This window comes from Macaca mulatta, chromosome 12 (genome assembly GCF_049350105.2).
Source record: "Macaca mulatta isolate MMU2019108-1 chromosome 12, T2T-MMU8v2.0, whole genome shotgun sequence".
Classification (NCBI taxonomy): Eukaryota; Metazoa; Chordata; class Mammalia; order Primates; family Cercopithecidae; genus Macaca; species Macaca mulatta.
The window spans coordinates 53,662,185-53,689,051 of NC_133417.1; the positions used below are offsets into that span (position 1 = coordinate 53,662,185).

General features: G+C 37.2%; 1 protein-coding gene across 1 annotated transcript in view; it reads left to right on the forward strand.

Moving 5' to 3' along the window:
* The window catches only part of EPC2 (enhancer of polycomb homolog 2), a 142,556-nt gene that overhangs the window by 20,580 nt on the left and 95,109 nt on the right, over nucleotides 1-26,867 (forward strand). The window contains exon 2 of the mRNA XM_015110068.3: nucleotides 21,987-22,146. Within this exon, the coding sequence (XP_014965554.1) occupies nucleotides 21,987-22,146 (160 nt within the window). The remainder of the gene's footprint in view (nucleotides 1-21,986; nucleotides 22,147-26,867) is intronic.

The window sequence follows — 26,867 nt, forward strand, 5'->3', positions numbered from 1 at the left end:
TCCTCCTGCCTTGGCCTCCCAAAGTGCTGGGATTACAGGCATGGGCCACCGCACCAGGCCAGAGGACGAATTTTAAAAAAACATTTAATTTATTGCATACCAATACTTTTGTCAGGTACAGTAAAAATACAGAAAAAATAAAGATGTAGAAAATACAGTTCACAATTTTTAAATTGTTAGTTTCAGCACATAAAATTACTCTGATTGCTTTAAACTCTCCTAAATGCTTACGCTGAATTTTGTACTTCTGGAGAGTTGCAGTCTGAGTAGCACTGCCTTAAACTGGTGGTTCTCAGAATGTAGTCCCAAATGCACAGCGTCATCAAACATCACCTGGGAACTTAGAAATGCCAGTTGCCTGGTTCCATCCCAGGCCTACTGAATCAGAAATTCTGGTGATTTGGCTCAGCAGTGTGTTGAAACAAGACCTGTAGGTAATTCTGAAGCTGAAACACATGAAACTTTAATAAGCCATTGTTAGACTTTTTTTTTTTCATGCTCAGGTGTTTCCTTCTAAAATGCTGATTATCTGTGCTTTTTTGAGTAGGAGCCGGATAGCGCTCTTGTAAGTCTAAACTCTCTTGGAGTGCCAACTATGTAAATGAAAGACTGAAAGACATGATTGGTTGTAAGTTAAATCTGTCACAGCTTCTTAGAAAGGAAATAATATGTGTAATTGAAGACTAATATGGTTGAAAATATATGTGCTTAATGAAAAGGAAAATTCTGGGGTTTTCAGATACCAGTGGGATGGGCCACGTTATTAAAATTCTGTTGATAGAATTGAGAAGCCTGTCTTTGCTGTTTCATAGATGAATGAAGACTGCCAATCAAAACTCTTCATCGTTGTAAGACCTCAGGGTCTCATAGCAACTGAATCAGACAGCCCCAAGTTGGATGCGTGGCAGGTTGTTTCAGTACAAAATAAAAGGAACTAGCACACTGTTATGTTTCAAACCACTGGAGATTGAAATGGGATCTTTACAGAGATTGTCTGGATTCTGTTTTCCACTTCAGTGTCCTGTTGTTTGTAACTAGTATATAGAATTACAGTAGTTTTTTTGTGTGTATATTGATTTTGTATCCTTCAATATTGCTAAACTCACTTTTTCTAGTAGGTTTTTTTTGGAGATTCCGTCAGATTTTCTGCATAGAGGATCATGTGGTCTGTGAATAAAGGCAGTGTTACTACTTCCTGTCTCAGTCTGGATGTTTATTCGCTTTGGTTTTTTGACTCTTCCCCACTGCCTTTCTTTTGTCAGATGATTACACTGACTAGAAACTCTGGTACAGTATTGAATAGAACTGTTGAGAATGGCTATCCTGAGAAAAATAGTTAGTATTTCACTTCTGTGTGATGTTAGTTGTAGTTTTTTTTGTAATGCCCTTTATCAGATTGAAGACATTCTCTTGTAGTTCTGGTTTTCTGTGAATTTTTGGAATGGATGTTGGCTTTTGTCAAATGCTTTTTCTGTATCTGTAGAGATGATCATACAGTTTTTTTTGTTGTTGTTGTTGTTTTTGAGATGGAGTCTTGCTCTGTTGCCCAGGCTGGAGTACAGTGGCATGATCTCAGCTCACCACAACCTCTGCCTCCCGGGTTCAAGCGATTCTCCTGCCTAAGTCTCCCGAGTAGCTGGGACTACAGGCACACGCCACCATGCCTGGCTAATTTTTTTAGTTTTAGTAGAGACGGTGTTTCACTGTGTTGGCCAGGCTGATCTCGAACTCCTGACCTCGTGATCCACCTGCCTCGGCCTCCCAAAGTGCTGGGATTAAAGGTGTGAGCCACCACGCCTGGTTTCAGTTTTCTTTTGTTTGTTTGTTTTTTTAAACTTATTAATATGGCGAGTTACATTTATTTTGAATGTAAGTCAATCCTGCCTTCCTAGAATAAGCCACATCTGGTCATGTATTATCCTTTTAATGTATTATTGGATTCTGTTTGCCACATTTTTGTTTAGAGTGATTGCATTTCAGCTCATAAATAGGCATTTGTCTGTAGTTTTCTTTCCTTCCAGTATCTTTTTCTAGTTTTGGGATCAGTCATACTGGCTTTGTGGAATGAGTTGGGAAGTATTCCTTCCTCTTCAGTATTTTGGAAAAAATTGTGTAGAGTTGGTATTGTTTTTCTCCTTAAATGTTTGGTGAAAAATTCACCAGTGAAGCCGTCTGTTTCTGGAGTTTTCTTTGTGTGAACTTTTAAAGTACAGTTCGGTTTCTTTAATAGGTATAAGGCTATCAGTTTCTTCCCAAGTGAGCTTTGATTGTTTCATTTCAAGGAATTTGTGCTTTTCAGCTAGTTGTTGAATGTATTGTCATGAAGTTGAGATATTACCTCTTGTTTGTGATATTGGTAATTTGTGTCTTCTCACTTTTTTTTCCCCCTAATCTGGCTAGAGGTTTATCAATTTTATGAATTTTCTTAAAGAATTAGCTTTTGGTTTTATTGATCTTTCTCCATTGATTTTCTGTTGTATATTTTATTGATTTCTACTTTGATCTTATTTCCTTTCTTTCTTAGAGTTTATTTTGTTCTTCCAGTTTTTTAGGGTAAATGTTAAGACCTTTTTCTGTTCTAATACAGGTGTTTAGTGCTGCAAATTTTTTTTCTGTGTGCTGCTTTATTGCATATTACATCCTGTTGTATTTTCATTTAGTTCAAAATAGTTTCTAATTTATTTCTCTTTTGACTTCTTTGAGCCATAGGTTATTTAGAAGTGTGTTACTTGATTTTCATCTCTTGTGTTTCAACCATTTACATTTAATATGATTTTTAATAAGGTTAGGTTTGACTCTGTCTCTTACTAGTAGTTTATTCTGGTTTTGTTCCCCTCTCCCTCTTTTTCTGCCACCTTTTGGATTGAATATTTTTAATGAGTCTCTTCTAATCTCCATTGAATATTACACTGTTGGGTGCTGGATATTTTTGTATTCATATAAGTGTCCATGAGCTTTGTTCTGGGATGTGGTTAAGTTACTTGTAAAGGCTGGGCATGGTGGTTCACACTTGTAATCCCAGCACTTCGAAAGGGCAAGGTGGGAGGATTGCTTGAGGTCAGGAGTTTGAGACCAGCCTGGGCAACCTGGCAAGATGCCGTCTCTACAAAAGAGAAATTTTGAAAATTAGCCAGGTGTGATGGTGCAAACCTGTGGTCCCAGTTACTCATGAGGCTGAGGCAGGAGAATCACTTGAGCCCAGGAGATCGAGGCTGCAGTGTGCTGTGTTGGCACCAAAACAGTCATCCGAAAGAGTTTGAGGGACTAGTGCCTGTTCCTAGCAAGACTGGAAAAACCTCGAAATTTGTAAAGTTACTTGTAAATAGTTTGATACCTTTGGGTTTTGCTCTTTTAATTTTTTAGGGAGTCTGAAGCACTGGTCATTCTTGGGTTAATTATTCTCCGCTACTGAATCAGTATTTTTTGCTGAGTACTGTATCCAGTGCCCTTTAAATTTTGAGGTTTTTCGGTCTTGTTAGGAACAGGCATTGTATTCCCTCAAACTCTTTTGGATGGTTGTTTCTCCAGCCTCAGGTAGTTTCTTCACACAGCTGTGCTGATCAGTATACTACTAAATACTCCAGGGAACCCTCTTTAGCGCTCCTGGGTTCTTTCTCCATGCAGTTCTTTTCCTCTTTGGTACTCTGTCCTGTGAACCTTAGCTGCCTTGGTCTTCTGAACTCTGTCTCAACTCATGAAGTCTACTGAGCTTCATGAAGCCTTCTGCCTCAGTTTATTCTCTTGCTCCATACTCTGGGAACTAACTACTGAGGCAGCCATAAAGATCACTGGCCTTCATTGCCTGATGTCCATTGTCTTAAAACCCATTGTTTTATTACTTTGTCAGGGTATTTTGTTGGTTGCATCAGGTGGAAGGGTGAATTTGGTCCCTGTTACTCTTTTTTTTTTTTTTTTTTGTAGTTTTAAAATTGAAAAACAATTCATATAATGTAAAATTCTGTATTTTAAAGTATACAAGTAAGTGTTTTTTAGTATATTCACAATGTTGTACAACCATTACCACTATTTTGTCTCAGAACATTTCTATCAGCCCCAAAAGAAACCTCTTACTCATTAATATGGGTTCATTTATAAGATAGGGTATATTTTCTGTTTCTTTTTGTATTCCCTGTTGAGTTCTTTCTTCCACATCCCTGTTGATTTTAATTTTTATTTTCTGAGCATGTCAAACGTGGTTCTGAAATTTGGGACTTTACAAAGGATATGCTTAGAAAAATTTCCCCTCCTCTCCTCTCCCTTGTCTCTTCTCTCTTCTCCTCTCTGTCCCCTCCCCTCCCCTCAGTCTCACTCTGCTGCCCAGGCTGGAGTACAGTGGCAAGATTTCTACAGCCTCAACTTCCAGGCTCAAGCAGTCCTCCCACATCAGCCTCCCAAATAGCTGGGACTACAGGCACGTGCCACCTATTTTTGTTTATTTTTTGTAGAGACTGGACATCAGTATGTTTCCCAGGCTTGTCTTGAACTCCTAGACTAAGCAGTCTTCCTTCCTCAGCTTCTGAAAGTGCTGGGATTATGGTGTGAGCCATTGCACCCAGCCCCTATTCTTTCTTATTCTTAACTAATACATGAACAATTTTTATGATGGTTTCTTGGGTACTTGGGAAGGAGGGGCCATTTGGGCATAAAGTCTGATATATAGGTGTAAGATCAACCTTATTAAGTTGCTTAGCTGTTCACTTTGATTTGTTTTATGCTGATCGTGGTATATTAAAGTTTGCTATTATTAGTGTGTTTTTATCTATTGGTACTTGCATATCTGGTAGCTTTTGCTTCATAAAATGTTTGCTACTTTACCTGCTATAAAAATAATCATAAATGCTAAATCTCTGTTGTGAATTGTGGTTTTTTTTTTTTTTGGTAGCATTAAAAAGTCATCTTTTTGGCTGGGCATGATGGCTCATGCCTGTAATCCCAGCACTTTGGGAAGCCGAGGCAGGCAGATCACTTGAGATGAGGAGTTCGAGACTGGTATGGCCAACATGGTGAAACCCTGTCTCTACTAAAAATATAAAAATTAGTCAGGCGTGGTGGTGTGCACCTGTAATCCCAGCTGCTCGGGAGGCTGAGGCAGGAGAATTGCCTGAACCTGGGAGGTGGGGTTTCAGCGAGCTGCGATTGTGCCACTGCATTCCAGCCTGGGCAACAGAGCAAGACCCCGTACCATCCCCCCAAAAAAGTCATCTTTTCTGTGGTCATATTTAATTTTGTTTAGCTTGAATTCTACTTGTCTTGTATTAGGATCTGCTTGCATTTCTTATTGTCTCCATTTACCTGGTAAACTTTGTCCATCCCTTTGTTTTTACCCTTTCTTAACCATCTTTGATTAAGCTCACAAAAATTCAGCTTATTCTATTTTTTCCTCTTCCTCCTCACATTTTTAGTTGCATTATTTTCATTTTGAGGAGGATTTTTTTTTTATACAGTTTATAGTTGAGCCTTAGGTTACAAGCCAAATTGAAAACCTTTTTGTTTTAGTAGGTGAGTTAAATCCATTCACATTTGTTGATGTGCCTGAATATGTATGGGATGTTGGCTTACAGTTTTCTTAAAGTATCTTTGAGTTTGAGAAGGATTTGTGTCCATCCTTCTTGAAATGTTTGATAAAATTCTCCAGTGAAGCCATCTGGTCCTAGGCTTTTCTTTGTTGAGAGGTTTTTTGATTACTGACTCAGTCTTCTTAATTATAAGAAGTAGTTAAAAGTAAGTCTTATAATTGTTATATGCTACTGGTGAATTAACTCATTTGTCTTTATGTATCTTTATGTCTTTTTTTTTTTTTTTTTTTTTTGAGACGGAGTCTCGCTCTGTCGCCGGGCTGGAGTGCAGTGGCCGGACCTCAGCTCACTGCAAGCTCCGCCTCCCGGGTTTCTGCCATTCTCCTGCCTCAGCCTCCCGAGTAGCTTTTGATGGTTTTTGACTAAAGTCTTTTTTGTCTGATAGAAGTATGGACATCTCTGCTTTCTTTTGGTTACCATTTACGTGGAATATCTTTTTCCATCTTTTCACTTTCAGGCTATGTTTGTCCTTATGTCTAAAGTGAATCTCTTATAGATATCATGTGCTCGGAGTCTTTTTGTTTTTCACTCCATTCATCTACTCTATGTCTCACATGCTGACTTCCTTTGTGCTTCATTGATTTTTTTTTATAGTGACATATTTTTCTTTCTTAATTTTCTTGAAGGTAGTTGTGGTGTGATTATCATGGGGATTACATAAAACATCTTACAGTGGTAACAGTCTAAAAACTTAAAAGCAATTTATTTTCGTACACAAAAACTATGCCTTTAGCTCACCGCCACTTAATATTATAGTGTCAAAATTACATTTTTTGTGTTTTGTATACATTAATATAATTTTATTTTTTAATGCTTTTGTCTTTTAAGTTGTATACCAGAAATTAAAATAATTTGCATACCACCATTACTGTAGTATAGGTTCTCTATTTGCCTATATATTTACTTTTACCTAGGTTTTATATTTTTGCATGGTTTCTTGTTGTCTAGCATCCTTTTGTTTCAACTTGAAGGACTCCCTTTAGCAATTTTTATAGGAAGGGTCAATAGCGATGAACTCCCTCAGTTTTCACTTATTTGGGAGGTTTTTATTTGTCTTTCATTTTTGAAGGACATTTTGTCAGATGTATCATTCTTTTCTGGCAGCTTTTTCTCTCAGCCCTTTGGATATATTATCCTGTTTCCTGAACTGTAGCGTTTTTGCTGAGAAATGCACTGATTAATCTATGAGCTCTCCCTTGTACATGACAAGTTGTTTTTCTCTTACTTTCAAGATTCTCTGTCTTTGACTTTTGACAACTTGATTATAACTATTATAATGTGTCTCAGTGTGTGTGTGTTGTTGGGCTGTTCTAGTTGGAGTCCTTTGGGCTTCCTGAATTTGGATGTCCATTTTCTTAATTGGATTTGGGAAGTTTTTGGCCATTATTTCTTCAAACAAGCTCTCTGTCCGTTCTCTCTCTAACCTCCTTCTTAAGCTCCTGTAATGTGTGTATTGGTCCACTTGATTGTATCCCATAAGTTCCTTAGGCTTTCTTCATGTTTCTTCATTCTTTATATTCCTCTGACTCAAAACTTTCAAAAGACTTGTCTCTGAATGCACTGACAGTTTGCTCTGTTTGATCAAGCCTGCTGTTGAACCTCTAGTAATTTTTCCAGTTAAGTTACATTCTTCAACTTTAGAAGTTCTGTTGGATATTTTAAAAACTAATCTATGTCTTTGTTTATTCTCATTTTGTACATTAATCATTTTTCTGATTTATTTATTTATTGAGACGGAGTCTCACTCTGTTACCCGGGGTGGAGTGCAGTGGTGTGATCTCAGCTCACTGCAGCCTCTGCCTTTCGGGTTTAAGTGATTCTCATGCCTCAGCCTCCCAAGTATCTGGGATTACAAGTGCGCATCACCATGCCCGTCTAATATTTTTGTATTTTCAGTAGAGATGGGGTTTTGCTGTGTTGGTCAGGCTGGTCTCGAACTCCTGACCTCAAGTGATCTGCTGGCCTCGGCCTCCCACACCCACAGGTGTGAGCCACCACACCTGACTTTCTGATTTTATTTACTTGTCTATCATTGTTCTCTTATAGTACATTGATTCTCTTTGAGACAGTTATTTTGAATTTTTTGTTAGATAATTCATAGATCTTCTTTTAGGTTGTTTTCTTGATTTAGTTTCTTGCTTTATTGGGCTGTTTGCCTGCTTCTTTGTGTGCCTTATTTTTTGCCTTGATTTTTGAAAAAACAGGCATCTCTTCCAGTCTTTACAAACTGGTTTTGTCTAAGAGAAGACCTTTGCAAATCAGTCCAGCTAGAGATTCTGGAGATGCATCTTTGTTGTACTTGTACATGTAATTTCCCAATTACAGAGGTTTGCTAGTTTCTTTTTCAGGTGTTTGTACTCTCTTGCTCCCTCTTGTCTGTGTGTGTGGTACTGCAGATTCTCTGGTGCTGCAGCAAGCCACTGAGTTCTTTTGTTCTCTACAGCCTCCAGGTTTCCAAAGTATGTTGGTTAAGTCAGTGCTTCAAGTCAAGAAGACAGAATTAGTCCCTTCTACATTCCAAATCAGATGGTCAGAATATTGGATGCATTTTCCACTCTTCCATTTCCTTCCAGAGGGAAAAGCCATGAACTGGACACTTTCTCCTCATCACACCAAGTTGTGCTGTCTTCTACCTGCTGTGGTGCAGGTTCTCTGGTGCTGCACAATGTTGCTGAGCCCAATTCTGTTTGGACCCCAGCTATCCAAAGTATACCAGTCCATCAGGCAGACTCCTGAAAAGCCAGAATGTTGGATATAGGTTTCACTCATCTCTTTCTTTCCTGAGGAAGAAGCCATAAATTGTGCTTTTTCTCCCAATAGTGTTGATGTGTGCTGGCTTGGGGGAAGGGCTTATGGCCTTTTAAACCCATTTCAATGCACATGTTCTTGGCTTTGAGCTTGCCTGGGGTACTACCATTTCTGAACTGCTTTCTGGATTTCTCAAGCCTTTTTGGACTGTATATTGTGCAGTCAGTATGTTTGTGTGGGAATGAGGTATGGGGCTTACTCATCCTCCATCTTGCTCCTTTCATTGGTATGTAACTTCGTAGTCTTTTGTTCCTAGGAGGTTTTCTGGAATATAGTTTTAAATATTAGTTCTGTTGCATTGTTTTGTTCTTTAGGAACTCTAATTATATGACTGTCATTCCTTCTTTGCCTGTTGTACATTCTGCTTACCACCTTCTGTCTTACTCATTTTATTTCTCTTTATCTAATTTTCATTCAGCTGGGTGTTTGACCAGCTTTATACAGCACACTTAAAGGTTTTTTGGGATATAATTTTCATGGGGCTTCTAATAATTGTGGTCTTTATTTTTGAGTTTTTTTTCTTTTTCTTCCATTCATGAGTTTAATCAACTCTTCAGATTTCTTTCTAGGTCTTCCTACCCCTGCCTTTTATGTTCTTATTTTTGGAGATTTTCATATTTCAGGTGATTTTTTAATTTTCATATCCCTAAATGCTACTTTTGAGTATGTTAGGTTTGGAGCATTTTTCTTGAACATTTCTTTTTTCTCCCCTCCCCAGAATAAGAGTTGTTCATCAGTAGAGATATAGCTGAATCTTGTCTTCTCGTTTTAAGATAATTGAATAGATTTATTAAATTTTCTTCTGTTCATTTTTTTGGATTTGAGGTATTCACAACATTCTTAGTTCAGTGGCACCCTTTTCTATCTGTGTAGAATGATGGGCTTTCAGCAAGTAGGCAAGGAAGTGCTTTTCTCATTCTAGCTCTTTCTAGCTGGTGTTCGTAAATCCCTATCATCCCTGGTTTTCTGTGGGACAAATGGGCCCAGTATTATACAGCACACTTATAGGTTTTTTTGGGATATAATTTTCATTGGGCTTCTAATAATTGTAGTCTTTATTTCTGAGATTTTTTTTCTTTTTCTTCCATTTCTCCTGCTCTTTTCAATTTTAGTTTCCCAGAGTTTTACTGCACTCTTGTGCTGATGGCTTATCTCATTCTCTTTGTCATTGTGGCTTTATACATTTTTTAGTCCATTACTAATAAGTTTACATTATAAGGCAGTAGAGTATATAAGTATAGGCATTCAGTCAGCTATCTTTAGTTGGGAGTTTTACAATAGCAATGAATAATCTTTGGTTCTGTATGTATCCTAATTCAGTGGATAAATCCTGAAAGCCAGTAAGTTGGGGCATGAACTTGGTAAGATGGAAAAGCGCCAGACAAGTAAGGATTCAAATTTCATTCTTGTTGATTTCTACCAGTGTGGCCATAGAACCTTAGTTCATTCGTCCCCAAAAGAAAAACAACAGCAACAGCAACAACATACTTCTTCTCTGCATCCTGGTGCTCATTGTGTATGACTAAAAATCATGAATTTCTTAGTTTCTGTTGTTTTTTTTTTTAAAGTCTGCTTTATTTACCATGTAATTTCATGTTTTCAGGGGAAAATAAAAAGTAGAAAGTGTATAATGCCTTTACAGAAACTCAGAAAAATGCTTAAGCATAATTATAGTAGTTTTCAAAAAGATTTTTCAGAATGTCAAAGTAGCTATAAGAAATGATTTTGTGTATCTTGGTGGAGAGATGTTTCAATTAAAATGCAGTATTTTTACAACATAAAAAACTTACAAAAGTAATACAGATTTACTACAGAAGATTTAGAAAATACAAAGGGCACACAGAAAAAAATAACAATCACTGATTAGTTAGCATTTTGTGGTATATTCTATTCACTAGGCTCCTTTCTCTGCATATATATTTATTTATATTTGCTCATGTTATTTTATAACCTGCTTGTTTACTTCATATCCTAGTTATTTTTTTAAGTAGAGATCTAAGTTATGTTGTTTTTTTACTGCTGCCTAAGCAAGAGTTCAATCTTATGTGCATAGTGTGATTTACATAAGTAATTCCCTCTTCATTGACATTTAGGTGCTCTCTGTCTCTGTCTTTTTGTCTTATAAACAGTGCCATGATGACCATTTTTATACAGCCATTATTACCCACTTTTTTGGGGAGGGTGAATTCCATAAATAGAGTTGGTGGGTCAAAGGGGTATCTTTTTAAAGGAAAGAAAATCAAGTAGTGCCTGTGCTTGAGTTTTAGTTATTTTTAAAAGCCTAGTAACCTACCAAAGTATAATGCAGCATGTAACGATGTAACAAGGAATTGATATTACCTCTGTCTACTCTTTCCCCAAAAAAGACAAACCAAAACTCTGGTACCTACTTCCAGGATTCTATGTGTTTACAACTAGTTACATTTATTTTACAAAGCACGGTCCTCTAGAAATGATATTACTGTATTTTCTTGTTTTTTTTTTTGTTTTGTTTTTTTGTTTTTGGTTTGAGAGACTGTCTCATAATTTGGTGAAAGAAATGAAGATGGGATTTATTTTTAGAGCTAAATTTGGTCTACAAGTTAAATTGAGGGAGGATGTCTTGATCTGGCTCCTTAATTTCTGGTTTCAGCCCCGTCATCTGCCAACTTTGTTAACAAGAAGAGAGTCATCTGTGATCTGTTTAAAAATGTTCTCATTTATAAAATTAAAATAAAATAAGGCCAGCATCCAGCATGCTGGCTCATGCTTGTAATCCCAACACTTTGGGAAGCTGAGGTAGGCTAATTGCTTAAGGCCAGGAGTTCAAGACCAACTTGGGCAACATAGTGAGACTCCATCTTTAAAAAATGTTTAAAATTATCTAGGTGTGGTGGTATGCACCTGGCTAAGGCGAGAAGACCACTCGAGCCTAGGAATTTGAGGTTACAATGCACTATGATCATGCCACTGCACCCCAGCCTGGGTGACAGAGTGAGACCCTGTCACTAAAACAAAATGATATTGAATCCTCATATATTAAATATATATTTTGATAATTGGATAGTATCTAAAAATGTTTTGTACTTTGGGGAAAGTGAAGTATGTATCCAAAGAATCTCTTTAAATAAATATGCTGCCATTTAGCTCAGTTTCTTCTTATTACCCATATCTGTAGATCATCAGCATTACCAGGACAGGTTTTTCATCTTTAACACTCTTCTCTAGTAAGGATGGAGTAGTTAAAGAACCCTGGAATCAGAGTCTTTAAATTTGATTATCTTGTAAAATGATGCCATAACTAAGAGCAAATCACTTGTTTCTTGAGTCTCATTTATAAAACAATATAAATATCTACCAATACATCCCAAGATTGTGAGGACCTAATAAGCATATGATCAGAGGCTCTCTGAGAACTGTAAAACATTACATAACTGCAAGGTGACATTGTATATTTCATCACTTTCTGTGACCAGCAAGGTGAGATGTGACAAAAGTATAGGAAAACATGGGCTTAAATCGTTAGGAATTACTGATTCCAGGCTTGGCTTCCTAGTTCCTTGATGTCTTTTGTTGTTGTAGGTGTGTGAATCTCGCCGTCTTAGTGCAAAAGTTTGTTTTTTGAGAGAGAAAGGGTCTTGCTATATCTCCCAGGCTGGAGTGCAGTGGTGCAGTCACAGCTCACTGCACCCTCCCGTTCCTGTGCTCAAATGATCGTCTTGTCTCAACCTCCCAAGTAACTAGGACCTCAGATGTGAGCCACCACATCCAGCTAATTTTTAAATTTTTTATGGAGACGAGGTCTCACCGTGTTGCCCAGGATGGTCTTGATCTCCTAAGCTCAAGCGATCCTCCTGCCTTGCCTCCCAAAGTGTTGGTATTATAGACATAAGCCACTGCTCCTGGCAAACGTTTTTACTACTAATAGATTCTAACTAAATTTGTAGTAATACTTGAATGGGAAAATGTATTTGGTGCTCCAACTTGGGATTCTGCCCTATTAAGAAAAATGTATTTCTGCCTGGCACTGGAAGCCCTTTTCTCAAGTACTTGCCTTTTTATTTTTTACTATTTCTGGACCTTTGTTCATTTTGGACATAATGTTTTCTCTGCCTCGCTTATTTGTTTATTTCCTCTTTTGCCCTGCTAAATCCCTGTTGTTCCTAAAAGTCACAGTTTAGATTTTACTTACTTTGGGCATCTTTCCCTAACCTTCCAAGATGAGTGGTTTGACTAGTTGAGATTGGACGTGCTTGTCAAGTTCAAACATGATTGCATACTTCAATCTCTCTCTCTTGACTAGATAAGTTTCTTAATGGCAGAGACTATTTCTCATTTAACGTTCTCAATAACAGGATAATATCTGGTGTTTAATAGGTGTTCCCAAGCGTATAGAAATGATGCCTACTGATAAATAATTTTTAATTCATGCATTGTAGCATATTCAGCCATCTAGTTTCTTTTACTCTAGTGCACTTCTGTATCTTGAGGCCGGATATTCATTTCATTTGGAGGTTGAAAAATGTTCACTTAGAAAGCCTCTGTGGTGCTTAGGGACCCTGAAATATTTGTTGAGCCAACTTGGTCACTATAAACGTAGAATGAAATTGACAGAGAAATTGATGGCATTGAGGTAAGATGAGTCATATGAACCATGTATTCTAGACGTGAGTGAAGAAATGAGAGCTGTAAGGGAATTTGATGAAGAAAATGGAAAGGTCGAGAAGCTGGAGATTTTCATGAATTTGAAGACTAGGCATAGTGAGTGAGAAGATGTGTGTGAACTCAGGGAATAGGAAGTAGAAGTTGTATTCAGAGAGGACCAGTATATAAAGAAACAAAAGCATAAAACAGTATGCTGTTACTGGGGAATAGCAAGAAGTTTGCTGTAATTCTAGAGAAGGATGTTTGGGAGGGATATGGTGCTGGAATGATAGGTTGCACTGGTTCAGCTGAGACATGTTTGTTAAGCTCAAAAAATGAGACTTTATCCTATAGATGGTGGGCAACCTACCTTTTTCTTTAGTACGATGTAGAAGCTCCATGAGCTTAGGGTGTGCCAGGCATTGGGGACAAAGTGGTGTATGCAAAACAGACACACTGTCTTGCCCCACAGTCCAGTGGAAGAAGAAGGCAGAAATCACATGTTTACAAAAACAGATATGAAGGTCCATGTCTTAGCCTACGCTGGAAAGGTGTTTGTTTCTGAGAACTGATAAAAGGGATTTTTTTTTTTTCCACTTAGGGTGGTCAGATTTCACTGAAGAAGTGACATTTTAAATGTGGACCAGAAGGGTTTATTTAGGAGAAGTAGGGGATTGTTATTGAGGGAGGAGGCTGTGTAGAGAGTGGCAGGTAGGAGAAATAGTAATTCATGTTGCTGTTTCAGAGTTTACCAACCTCTCAAAGGCTACATTTGTTTAATTTTGTTACAGGCAGTAAGACCTTATCAAAACACAAATCAGTAGTTTGAATATATTAGGGTTTTCTTAAAAAAAGTTTGACTGTGATCGACAATAAAAAACATTTTACAAACATATATGACTGAAATAACTTTCTACGTTCAGCGCTCTCTGATTTTTTTTCTTTTCTTTTAAAAAAATTGCCGACTGACCTGTTAGTGGGTGCAGTTTGAAAAACATGGGGTGAAATGACGGGTTAGGTTTCTTTTCCCTTCGCTTCCCTCCCCTCCCCTCCCCTCCCCTTCCCTCCCCTCCCCTCCCCTTCCCTCCCCTCCCCTCCCTCCGCTCCCCTCCCCTCTTTCTTTCTTTCCTCTTTCTTTCATTATACTTTAAGTTCTAGGGTACATGTGCACAACGTGCAGGTTTGTTACATAGGTATACATGTGCCATGTTGGTGTGCTGCACCCATTAACTTGTCATTTACATTGGATATTTCTCCTAATGCTATCCCTCCCCCTACCCCACGACAGGCTCCAGGGTGTGATGTTCCCCGTCTTGTGTCCAAGTGTTCTCATTATTCAGTTCCCACCTATGAGTGAGAACATGTGATATTTGGTTTTTTGTCCTTGTGAGTTTGCTCAGAATGATGGTTTCCAGCTTCATCTATGTCCCTGCAAAGGACATGAACTCATCCTTTTTTATGGCTGCATAGTATTCTATGGTGTATATGTGCCACATTTTCTTAATCCAGTCTATCATTGATGGACATTTGGGTTGGTTCCAGGTCTTTGCTACTGTGAATAGTGCCGCAATAAACATACGTGTGCATGTGTCTTTATAGTAGCATGATTTATAATCCTTTGGGTATATACACAGTAATGGGATGGCTGGGTTCAATGGTATTTCTAGTTCTAGATCCTTGAAGAATCACCACACTGTCTTCCACAATGGTTGAACTAGTTTACAGTCCCACCAACAGTGTAAAAGTGTTCCTATTTCTCCACATCCTCTCTATCTTGTCATTTTATGTTTATAAAATTATTACCAGTATTCATAAGCCTTTATCTCCACTAATTAATGAGTTGTGTTTTTGATCTGTGGTTACTGGGGTACGTTGAGTGCACACGAAAACCCTTGTTCAGTTTTAAAACTAAATATGTTTTGAAAACTGTCTAATACATAATCTTATTATTATATAAAGTTGTGTTTTTTTTGGGAAGAAAGTTGCAGAGAGTCGAGTTATTCATATACCTCAGTTTTATGGTACATTGTTACCATTGATTTCTAAAAGAACCTTCTCTTTTCCTCTCCTCCCCTCCTCTCACTCTATTTCCATTTTTATTATGGAATTAAACATACACAAAAGTAGAGAAAATAGTATAATGAATCTGTGTGTTCGTCTTCTGCAGTTAATCACATGTGGCCAATCTTGTTTTGTCTCTGACACTGCAGTCCAGTACGGCCTGAATTTGAAAGAATATTGCCAGACGCCTCTCTGGTTTCCTTTATTTATTCTGTTCTCTCTCTCTTTGCTACTCCCATTCTCCTCTCTACCCTCTCAGGCAACCAACTAATATGTTTAATGTGTCTCTTCTGGCAAAATCTATACTGTTTTATGTACATTTCCTTTTAATTTATAGAAATCACATGTTATATCTGATTCTGTTTCTTACAAGTTTTCTGAATTAACACTGCTTTTTTTTTTCCTTATTCACAAAATATATCACAAGGATCTTTAAAATTTTTTTTTTATTTCAATAGCTTTGGGGAAACAGGTAGTGTTTGGTTGCTTGGAAAAGTTTTTTAGTGGTGATTTCTGAGATTTTGATGCACCCATCACCTGAGCAATGTACATTGTACCCAGTGTCTAGTCTTTTATACCCCAATCCCCTCTCATCCTTCCTGCTGAGTCTCCAAAGTCCATTGTATCATTCTTTTTTTTTTTTTTTTTTTTTTTTTTTGAGATGGAGTCTCGCTGTGTTGCGCAAGCTGGAGTGCAGTGGCGTGATCTCGGCTCACTGCAGCCTCTGCCTCCCGGGTTCAAGTGATTCTCCTGCCTCAGCCTCCCAAGTAGCTGGTACTACAGGCATGCACCAACACTGCCGGCTAATTTTTGTAATTTTAGTAGAGATGGAGTTTCACCATGTTAGCCAGGATTGTCTCGATCTCCTGATCTGGTGATCCGCCCGCCTCAGCCTCCCAAAGTGCTGGGATTACAGCTGTGAGCCACCACACCTGGCCCATTATATCATTCTTATGCCTTTGTGTCCTCATAGCTTAGCTCCCACTTATAAATAATAACATGTGATGTTTGCTTTTCCATTCCTGAGTTACTTCATTTAGAATAATGGTCTTCAGCTCCATCCAGGTTGCTGCGAATGTGATTATTTCATTCCTTTTTATGCCTGAGTAGTATTCCATGGTATATATACACCACATTCACTCCTTAGTTGATGAGCATTTAGGCTGGTTTCATATTTTTGCAATTGGGAATTGTACTGCTATAAACATGTGCAAGTTTCATATAATGACTTCTTTTCCTTTGGGTAGATACCTAGTAGTGGGATTACTGGATCAGATCTAATTTTAGTTCTTTAACGAATCTCCATACTGTTTTTCCATAGAGGTTGTACTAGTTTACATTCCCACCAGCAGTGTAAAAGTGTTCGTTTTTACCACATCTACACCAACATCATTACTTTTTAATTTTTAAATTAACGGCCATTCTTGCAGAGTAAGGTGGTATCTCATTGCAGTTTTGATTTGCATTTCCCTGACAATTAGTGATGTTGAGCATTTTTTCATTGTTTGTTGGCCATTTGTATATCTTCTTTGGACAATTGTCCATTCTTGTCCTTTGCCCACTTTTTGATGGGATTGTTTGTTTTTTTTCTTGCTGACTTGAGTTCCTTGTAGATTCTGAATATTACTTCTTTGTTGGATGCATAGTTTGCAGATATTTTCTCCCACTCTGTGGGTTGTCTCTACCCTGCTGATTATTTCTTTTGCTGTGCAGAATCTTTTTAGTTTAATTAGGTCCCATTGATTTATCTTTGTTGCATTTGCGTTTGGGTTCTTGGTCATGAACTCTTTGCCTAAGCCAGTGTCTAGAAGAGTTTTTCCGATGTTATGTTCTAGAATTTCTATGGTTTCAGATCAGTTGGTTTTTGTATAAGGTGAAAGCTGAGGATCCAGCTTCATTCTTCTACATGTAACAGTGCTGCTAAGCTGCATCACATTTTATATGCATCTGGACTGTTGATACCAACTGTTTTGTAATATTCATGGTGAGCATCTACCACATTTTACTTCCCTACTCTCCCACTCATAGATACCCACATTGCCCCAGATTTTCCTCCACAGCAGGTATCATTTCAGTGAATATACCTACTTACATACCTGTGTGAGGTTTTCTTGGGGTTATATATTTCAAGACAGGAGTTGCAGGTTCATAGATTATGCAGATTCAGTTTGAGTAATTAATCACGTTGCTCTCTGGAGTGGTAGAAAGTCTGTGCTTCCATAGTCATGCATGCAGGAATTTGTATCCTCATATCCTTGCCAACACTTGGCATTATTTTAGTTTTTTATTTTTGCCAGCTTAATCAGTATAAATCATTTCATAAAAGTTTTTAAACTTGTGTTTTTCTGATTATTAATGAATTTGTACATCTCTTCACATACTTGTTAGCCTTTTGGGTTTTCTCTTCTGTAAATTGCCTATTTGTATCTTTTACCCATTCCGTTAGGGTTACTTTTCCTGTTAATTTGCAGGAGTTTCTTATATGTTCTAGATAGTAATCATTTATAGATTTCAGACATTTAAAATAACATACCATTTTGTCATAAATTTATTAACTTTGTCCATGGTGTCCTTTATTGAACAAAAATTTTTAATTTTAATGTAATTTCTTTTTTTTTTTTTTTTGCTTTATTGTTCATACTTCTGAAGAAGTTCTCTGCTCTTATAGCAGAAAGATATTTCTCTTTGTTTTCTTCTGTCTATGGTTTTACTTAACATGTTTAGATATATACAGATATTGTAGGTTTGGTTCCAGGCCACCACAATAAAGCAAGTGTCACAACAAAGCAAGTTACATGAATATTTTGGTTTCACAGTGCATATAAAAGTTATGCTTATACTATACTGTGGTCTATTTACGTATGCACTAGCACTGTCTAAAATATATACATTCCTTAATTTTAAAATGCCTCATTGCTAAAAAATGCTTGCTAACAGTCATCTGAGCTTTCAGTTATTCACAATCTTTTTACTGTTGGAGGGTCTTGCCTTGATGTTAATGGCTAGACTGATCAGGGTAATGTTTGCTAAAGGTTAGGTGGCTGTGGAAGTTTCTTATAGTAAGACAATAGTGAAGTTTGCTGCATCAGTTGACTCTTTCATGAAAGAATTTATTGTAGCATGTGATGCTGTTTGATAACATTTTACCCACAGTGGAACTTTTTTCAAAATTGCATTCTCAAACCCTGCTGCTGCTTATCACTTTGCATAATGTTCAAATCCTTTGTTGTCAGTTCAGCAATGTTCACAGCATCTTCACCTGCAGTAAATTCCATCTCAAGAAACCACTTCTTTGCTCATCAGTAAGAAACAACTCTTCATCTGTTCAAGTTTTATGAATTTGCTACAATTCAGTCACATATTCTAAGCAGGCTCCACTTCTAATTCTAGTTTTCTTGCCATTTCCACTACATCTTCAGTTACTTCCTTTACTGAAGTCTTGAACTCCTCAAAGTCATCCATGAGGATTAGAATTCCCTCCTTTCAAACTCCTATTAATGTGGGCATTTTGACCTCTTTCTATGAATCATGAATCTTCTTAATGACATCTAGAATAGTGAATCCTTTTCAGAAGGTTTTCAGTTTACTTTGCTCAGATCCATCAGAGGAATCACTATCTATGGCAGCTATTGCCTTACAAAATGTATTTCTTAAATAAAAACTTGGAAGTCAAAATTACTTTTTATCCATGGACTGCAGAATGAATGTTGTCTTAGCAGGCATGAAAATAGCATTAATCTCCTTGTTCATCGCCATCAGACTTCTTGGGTGACCGTATACATTGTTGAGTAGTTGTATTTTTAAAAATATATGTATTTTTTTCCCCCCGAGCTACTGCTATGGAAGCTACTGCTTGGGGGAAAAAATAACTTAAATGTTCTAAGTTAGCTTAGAATATTTAGTAATTAAGTAATAAAATAACTTAAATAATCTAAGTTAGCTTAGAATATTTAGTAAACCTGTAGAGCACAGGCAGAGTAGATTTACCATATTCATGAGGGCCTTAGGATTTTTGGAATGGTAAGTGAGCATTGGCTGCAGTTAACATCACCAGCTGATTAGCCCCTAACAAGAGAGTCAGTCTGTTCTTTGAAGCTTTGAAACCAGGCATTGACTTTTCCTCTCTAGCTATAAAAGTCCTAGATGGCAGCTTCTTCCAGTAGAAAGCTGTTTCACCTACACTGAAAATCTATTGTTCATTGTAGCCACCTTCATCACTGATCATGACTAGATCTTCTGGATCACTTGCTGATGCTTCTCCATCAGCACTTGCTGTCTCACCTTGCGCTTTTATGTTATGGAGATGGATTTTTGCCTTCAATCTCATGAGCCAGTCTCTACCATCTTCTAACTTTTTTCCTGTAGCTTTTTCACCTCTCTTAGCCTTCATAGAATTGAAGAGAGTTAGTGCCTTGCCCTGGATTAGGCTTTGGCTTATGGGAAAGTTGTGGCTGGTTTGATTTTCTATCCAGACCACTGAAACTTTCTCCGCCTCAGCAATAAGGCTGTTTCGCTTCATTATTATTTGTGTGTTCACTAGAGTGGCACTTAGTGAGCTTAAAAAGGAGTAGAAAATGTGGCTTTATAATATTTTGTGATTTCTAGTAGGCAGGTCTCTGTTCTCATGCTACATTTTCTGCTTCTTTTTAAGTTTACTTAGTTATTCCTAGACTTCTGTTCCTTAGCTAAATTTCACGACATTTTTCTTAAATATGCTTGTGCTTTCTTGATTTAACTTAGTCTGACAAAATGCCAAAGAGATACTGACTGTGATGTAGTATAGATGATTATTTGGGGAAAAGCAGGTATGACTTGATTGGATCTGACAAAACTTGATGCTTATTGTAGGAGTCCCAGTAGCTGCCCAGGCTTACTGTTCACTTGTCTGTGGCATAGAAACTTGTTGGCCCACTTCCTCATATTGTATTTCTTTTCTTTCCCATTTGTTTTTATATCTCTGTCTCTCTGCTTTCTTTAACAGTAATTACTGGCAGAAGATCATGAAATTAATGTAATTCTTTTCTCATTATTTGATATCTATCCCCCTCTTATCATCTTACCTTCCTTTAAAAGTACTGGTTATAATCAAACTAATCTGTGTATTTTGCATAGAATGGACCTTCAGTTTAATTTTATTTATGTCTTACTGAATGAAACTTTTCTTTTTGGATCACTGCACTAATTCCTTTTGTATAATAACATTTCACATACCCTAAAGGCTTGAATGAAATTAATAACTTCTAATTTCTTGGACTTTATAGAACTTCCAAAAAAATGGTGTAATATCTTAGGATTAAGAATTTGGCTTTGCATATATATGTATATCCTGGATTGTATTTCTGTTTTGTTACTTAGAGCTGTTTGACCTTCAACAACTTGTGAAATATCCTTATGCCTCAGTTTCTTTAGGTGTATTTTGCATAGCCTGACATGTAGTAAGAATCCAGTAAAGATTTCATTTATTCATTCAGTTAATGTATATTAAGCAGCTTCTATATTTTGGCCATTGTACTAGGCAGTAGGGATAAGAAATTAACAAAGCAAGCAAAAATCATTGGAACTTACTTTATGCTAGGGGGAGATGGGCAGTAAACAAATGAGATCTTTACTCTGTTAGATGTTGCATAGTGGTATGGAGGAAGGTAAAACAGAAAAGGTATGGAGGAAAGTAAAACAGGGAAGGAGTGCTAGAGGAGGAGTACTCTTTTAGATAAAAAAAAAAAAAAAGTCACGGAAGGCCTCTCTGCTGAGATAAGACTGGAAGCAATTTTGAAAGCAGACCATTTGGATATATAGAAACAGCAACATCAGTGTGGCTAGAATTAAAGATTGTAGAGGAGAGAGGTCGGAAATGAGATAAGAGAGATGCAGAGTCTGGTAGGTCATTAAGTGAATTTTTTTTTTTTTTTTTTTTTTGAGTCGGAGTCTCGCTCAGTTACCCATACTGGAGTCCAGTGGTGCGATCTCGGCTCTCTGCAAGTTCCGCCTTCTGGATTCACGCCGTTCTCCTGCCTCAGCCTCCCGAGTAGCTGGGACTACAGGCGCCCGCCACTACACCCAGCTAATTTTTTTGTATTTTTACTAGAGGCGGGGTGTCACCGTGTTAGCCGGGATGATCTCAATCTCCTGACCTCGTGATCCACCCGTCTTGGCCTCCCAAGGTGCTGGGATTACAGGCGTGAGCCACCGTGCCCAGCCATTGAGTGATTTTTAACCTTTACTCTGAATAGGATGGAGATCAGAAATCCTTTATGGGGTGGGTGACATGACACGATTTACCTTCCAAAAAGTAAAACTGCTTTATTGGGAATGGGCCACTGTGGGGGAAAATTCGATTTAGGAGGCAATTTCAGTAAGTTGCGGAAGTAATGAAGTGATTAGAAACTGGATATATGTTATAGGAACTGTTCATTTAACCTTTATTTAAAAATATTTTCTGCCCTGGTAGTAATAAAATTTGTTGAACGTAATTTTATCTTTCTTTGAATTATTCAGAATTTTGCACTGTTAAAGTTTGAAGTACATAAATGCAGAAGATACTTAAAATCTGTGATATAAATTTATTTCCTGTAACTTGGAATTTTTCTTTCATCTAGTAGTGGTGACAAACACCTCAATTAATTTAGCAAACATTAATTTTTTGTAATTGAAATTTTATATTCTAGTTTCTGAATGTATATTTAATTTTTTAAAAAAATTCTACTTACGAAAATTGTAATAATCTGAGGTGTTATCAGTATGAGCCACAAGTATTAAGAGAGAATTATGGCAATGTATGTATAGGTCTTTGGCAAAGGAACTATTTATAATTGATTCTTAAAGCACTTTGCGATTATTAAACAAAGTAACTTTTATATAAAATTATGCATTGATTAGTATTACCAAAACAACTTATGTTGCCTACTTTACATTTTCCAGGAACATCATTTACAGCGAGCAATTTCAGCACAGCAAGTGTTTAGAGAAAAAAAAGAGAGCATGGTCATTCCTGTTCCTGAGGCAGAGAGCAACGTCAACTATTACAATCGCTTGTACAAAGGAGAGTTTAAACAGCCAAAACAGTTCATTCATATTCAGCGTAAGTTTGTTAATTCATTGTTTTCTGTTTGTACTTTAAATTTATCAACCAGTGGAAATCTTTTCTTTTGCCTAAAGAAATTCTGATTTTTAAATTCATACACACTGATTAATAGAAGTGTTAAACATTAAAGAATAAAATCCCTCTGTGCTTACATCTGAATTTGGAAATCATTTTGAGTTTTAAGTAACATTTGGAACATTTGATATTTATGTAGTATAGGGTTTTGTATAGCACTTACACTTTATTACACAGCTAAAAGGTGGTGGATTACTATACCCAGATGAGATTTTCCTTTTTTTTTTTTTTTTTGAGACAGAGTCTCTCTGTCACCCAGGCTGGAGTGCAGTGGCGTGATCTTGGCTCACTGCAGTATCTGCCTTCCGGGTTTAAGCAATTCTCCTGCTTCGGCATCCTGAGTAGTTGGGATTACAGGCACGTGCCACCACACCCAGCTAATTTTTGTATTTTTAGTAGAGATGGGGTTTTGCCATGTTGGCCAGGCTGGTCTCAAACTCCTGACCTCAGTTGATCCGCCTACCTCGGCCTCCCAAAGTGCTGGGATTACAGGTGTGAGCCACCGCGCCCACCCAAGATTTACTTTTAAAGTCCCAGGGGCTCTAATGCCCAGGAGTAGGGTTAGTCTTCTGGAATTTTTCAGAATTAGATCTAATGCCTTTACTTTCATATAGTTTTTATTAAAGAATTCTGTGTAGTTTTGCCTCCTTAATACTCTTACTTTTCTCCCACTGTTAGTATTTAAATGATCACCACCTCTAGCGTGAAGACTTTTAACAATCTCCTGTTACATTTACTGTCCTGTATCTCCTGTCCCTGTACTCTTCTAATGTAGTTTCTCTCCACAAAAACTTCTAGAGTAGGATTTTTCAGCTGATTCCTCAGACATTTGCTAGTGTCTTGTTATCTTGTCAGGTGTGTAAAAAGGAAATGTTGGATAGCTTATTAAAATAGAGATTCCAAGGCTCAACATCCCGCCTACCTGAAGTACCCACCTGTCTGACAACCTACCTGTATGAGAATCTCTGGGTGTGAAGTCTGGTGATTTGTATTTTTAAAGAGTTCCCCATGTAATACTGAAACATGACCAGCTTTAAGACTGACTATAAGATAGAGTGTTTTTCATTGATTCTAAGATGCACTGTTTTCATCTTTGCAGTGAAATTGCATCTTAAATTGCTGTTGTTCAGGATTGAAGTCTTGTTCTTATAAAGAGAATTTTCATTTGTTTCTGCCAGGCATTTGGGGATACTACCAACCGGAGACCACATTAAAGTTTTTGCTCGTTTGTTTTGTTTGTTTGTTTTTGGACCACAGTGTTAGCTTTAATTTAGGCCGCAGATCTGCTCAAGGTTCAGTTCTCGGGGAAGAATTTTTGCTTCCCCTTTCTACCTAAGGGCAAGTTGAGAAATACAAAATTCCTTGCTTTCCCTTTCTGCATAGCTAATTTATTTCTTTAATCTTACACTGAGGGCATAGCCCTTTGGTAATGTAGCTTTATTCTGTAGTATTCTATTCTAATATTAAGACTCAAACATAAAGCTTTTTTCTTTCTTATGGTGCATATAGTAATGTTGTGTCTTGGCAGTTTAGATTTGCTAGAATTCAATAATAGTCATATTCTCTAGTATGAATATTAGGTCCCTTGTAATTTGTTCCCTGCTTTCTCCTTTAATCTCATTTATTTTTGCTTTTCCCTTCACTCTGTGTACCATAGGGACTACAAAAATTACCCACATTGACCTTCTTTCATATTTAACATTTCCTTGCATATGCTATTGAAGTCTTCTTTTCCTTCTTATAGCTCATTAAAGACTTAACTCCCTTATGAAAGCCACCTTGACTTTTCTCACTCTACCTGTCTTCTTTGCTTATCATAGTATCTTTTACATACTTCTGGTAGAGGACTCACCATACTTTATTGCCATTATTTGTAACCATTCTTTCTCTCCCTTTAGACTGTGAGCTCCTTGAGGGCAGGAACTACATATTTTATTTTCTCTTGTGTCTTCAGAGTAAAGTGCTTGGCTTATAGATGATCAATAAATGATGTGTTTGTTGACTGAATTGTTTTAAAATGGCTTTAAAAAGTCTTTTGGTGGTACAGCCATTTTCCACAGATTTCTCTTCTCTGAAATAGTCTAGAGAAACACACATGCAAAAATTATTTTTTTTTTCTCCTGTGTAATCTTTGGCTTTGAGTCCCATTAGCTTTTTGAATTTGCCTTTACCTCTATCAGTCAGGAAGGAGCTAACTATTCATAGTAGGAATTTTAAGGATCTCTCTTAAGCCAAAGTATCAATTATTTTGTATTTTGATAATATTGGAGTTAGACAGGAAGACCGTTTGTAAAAACCATTTTAGGAAACCAAGAACTAAAAATCTAGTGTAACTCATGTGGGTCAGGCCCACTGACTACAATAAACATTATTCTTGTGTTGGTTTTTTTCATTTCATTTTATTCTGTTATTATAAAAAACAGAATAAAAATAATAGAAAGTTACCTTTCATGTTTTCTTTTAGCTTGTCAGTATATACTGCATACTATACAGTATCTTACTGCACACACAATATTCTGCGTTTCTAGTCATATTTTAAGTTTCTCAGATTTTTATATATGGTATCTCATTAAAAATGCATGTACAATTTTCCATCAATTTGATATTTCACAATTTGCTTATTGGACTTAAGATTATCTGTACTAAATTTTAAACTCATAGTGTTACTGATTTTTTTCAAGGAAAGTTAAAAAAATTTTTTTAATGTAACTTTTTGCTATGCCTTTAAGGAGTTTCAGAAAATTTCACTCTGAATTTTTACTTTTCTTCTTTTAATGATAGATTAGAGAGAATCCCCATTCACTTGGCTAGAAAAAAACATTGTAAAATTGCCACAGTAAGGTAGCCTTGTTTAGGTTCATCACATACTTGCCTGGGCTTTGGCAGAAGCCTCCTTATTGCCTTAGTCTTTATACCTTCCAAACCATCATCCACTGCCACTACTGTAGTTACTATCCATTTCAAAATTTTCAGTGACTGTTGACTGTAGGATAGAATTTAACTTCTTTGTGTGATATGTAAGGCACTCCTTTGTGCCTGTCCAGCCATGTTTCCCTATGTGTTCTTCCATTGTGACACCAACCTTATTGAAATGAACTGTTTGAGGGTCTTTTTCCTCCTCCACACTGTAAGCTCCTCGGGAGCAGGGGCTCCATCTCATGGTACTTTAGTATTTTTATTATCTAGTACAGTCCCAGAGTGTAGTCTCAATACACTTTTCCTTCCTAATTTCTTTAACCCATCATGCTTTAAGCTACATTAGTAATGAGGTGTCTGTAGCTCTTTGAGTTATGCCGTATTTTGTTATGTCTTCACATAGCCTTTTACTTCTTCACTTATTAAAAATACAGCTTGCCTCCAGGATTACCTTTAGGAGCCTTTTCCTGACTTCTCTCAGCATTGTTCTTGGCACTGTTTGCGCCATCTCTCCTGTGGCTAGTGCATACTTTCATTGTGGCACTGACTCACCTTCAGTTGTGATTGTTTGCCCTCTGTTGGGCAAAGTTTACTGAGAGAAGGGACTTTTTTTTCTTTGAATTTCACTGCCTAGTACGGTACTTACAGCATGTGGTTAGATGTGCAGTTAAATATTTGCTGAATAAATTAATGAGTGAAAGAATTAATGAAATTAGAAGCATATAGTCGATGGCATTTTCGAGCCATCAGTATTTGTTGAACTAAAAATTGTACACAGAATCACATATAAGGCTAAAATTATTAGTGCGTACAGTGAAATTGAGCAACCTGCTGTGTTAGAAATTAAAAGGTGAGTTCTGTTATTCACCGACTGTTAATTTAGGCCAAAAAGTGCCAAGAAGGAGTTGGGAGTGGACTCCAATCTGTTATGAAAGTGAGATAAACATTCTTGTTCCTTCCAATCCCTTTCAGTAGCAGTTCTCCATAGTCACCCTTATCAGCTTTATGCAGAACTTACTGAATCATAACACATCGAGCTGTCCTTACCAGGTGGGAAGCATCTTGAAGGCGCATAGTCTTTGATGACCTAAGATGGTAAAACTCTTCAATTGTGTACCACATGCAGAAAAAAATGCTACCTCCGTTTTACTTTTACTAAATCACATTTACTTTGAGTGCTTCAACCCAAATGTTATAATTTTCATTCCTCTTGGAGTTCAATAATTTTATTAAATTCAGTACCCAAACTTTTTAAGGAAACAACTTTGTTTACATTTCAATAGTATCTTTATTTGATCTATTACTGGTTTTATTTAATATGTTAACATTTTACAGTTGATAACTAAATATCTCAGAATTGTAGAACATGAAGGAACTCAACATTCTTCCCACCCCCAAACCGCCCCCCTCCGTGAGGGCATCTTCCTCTGTTGCCCAGGCTGGAGTGCAGTGGCACCATCTCTGCTCACCACAACCTCCACCATTCCCCGCCCCCCACTCTGGGTTTAAGCAGTTCCCCTGCCTCAGCCTCCGGAGTAGCTGGGATCACAGGTGCGTGCCACCACGCCCGGGGCTCGTCTTGGACTCCTGACCTCGTGATTCGCCCACCTTGGCCTCCCAAAGTGTTGCGATTACAGGCGTGAGCCACCACACGGGCCTGACATTGCTTCTTAAATATTCTGAAGTTAATTTGTATCCAGTTTTGAACTCAGTTAAATAGTTCTTGA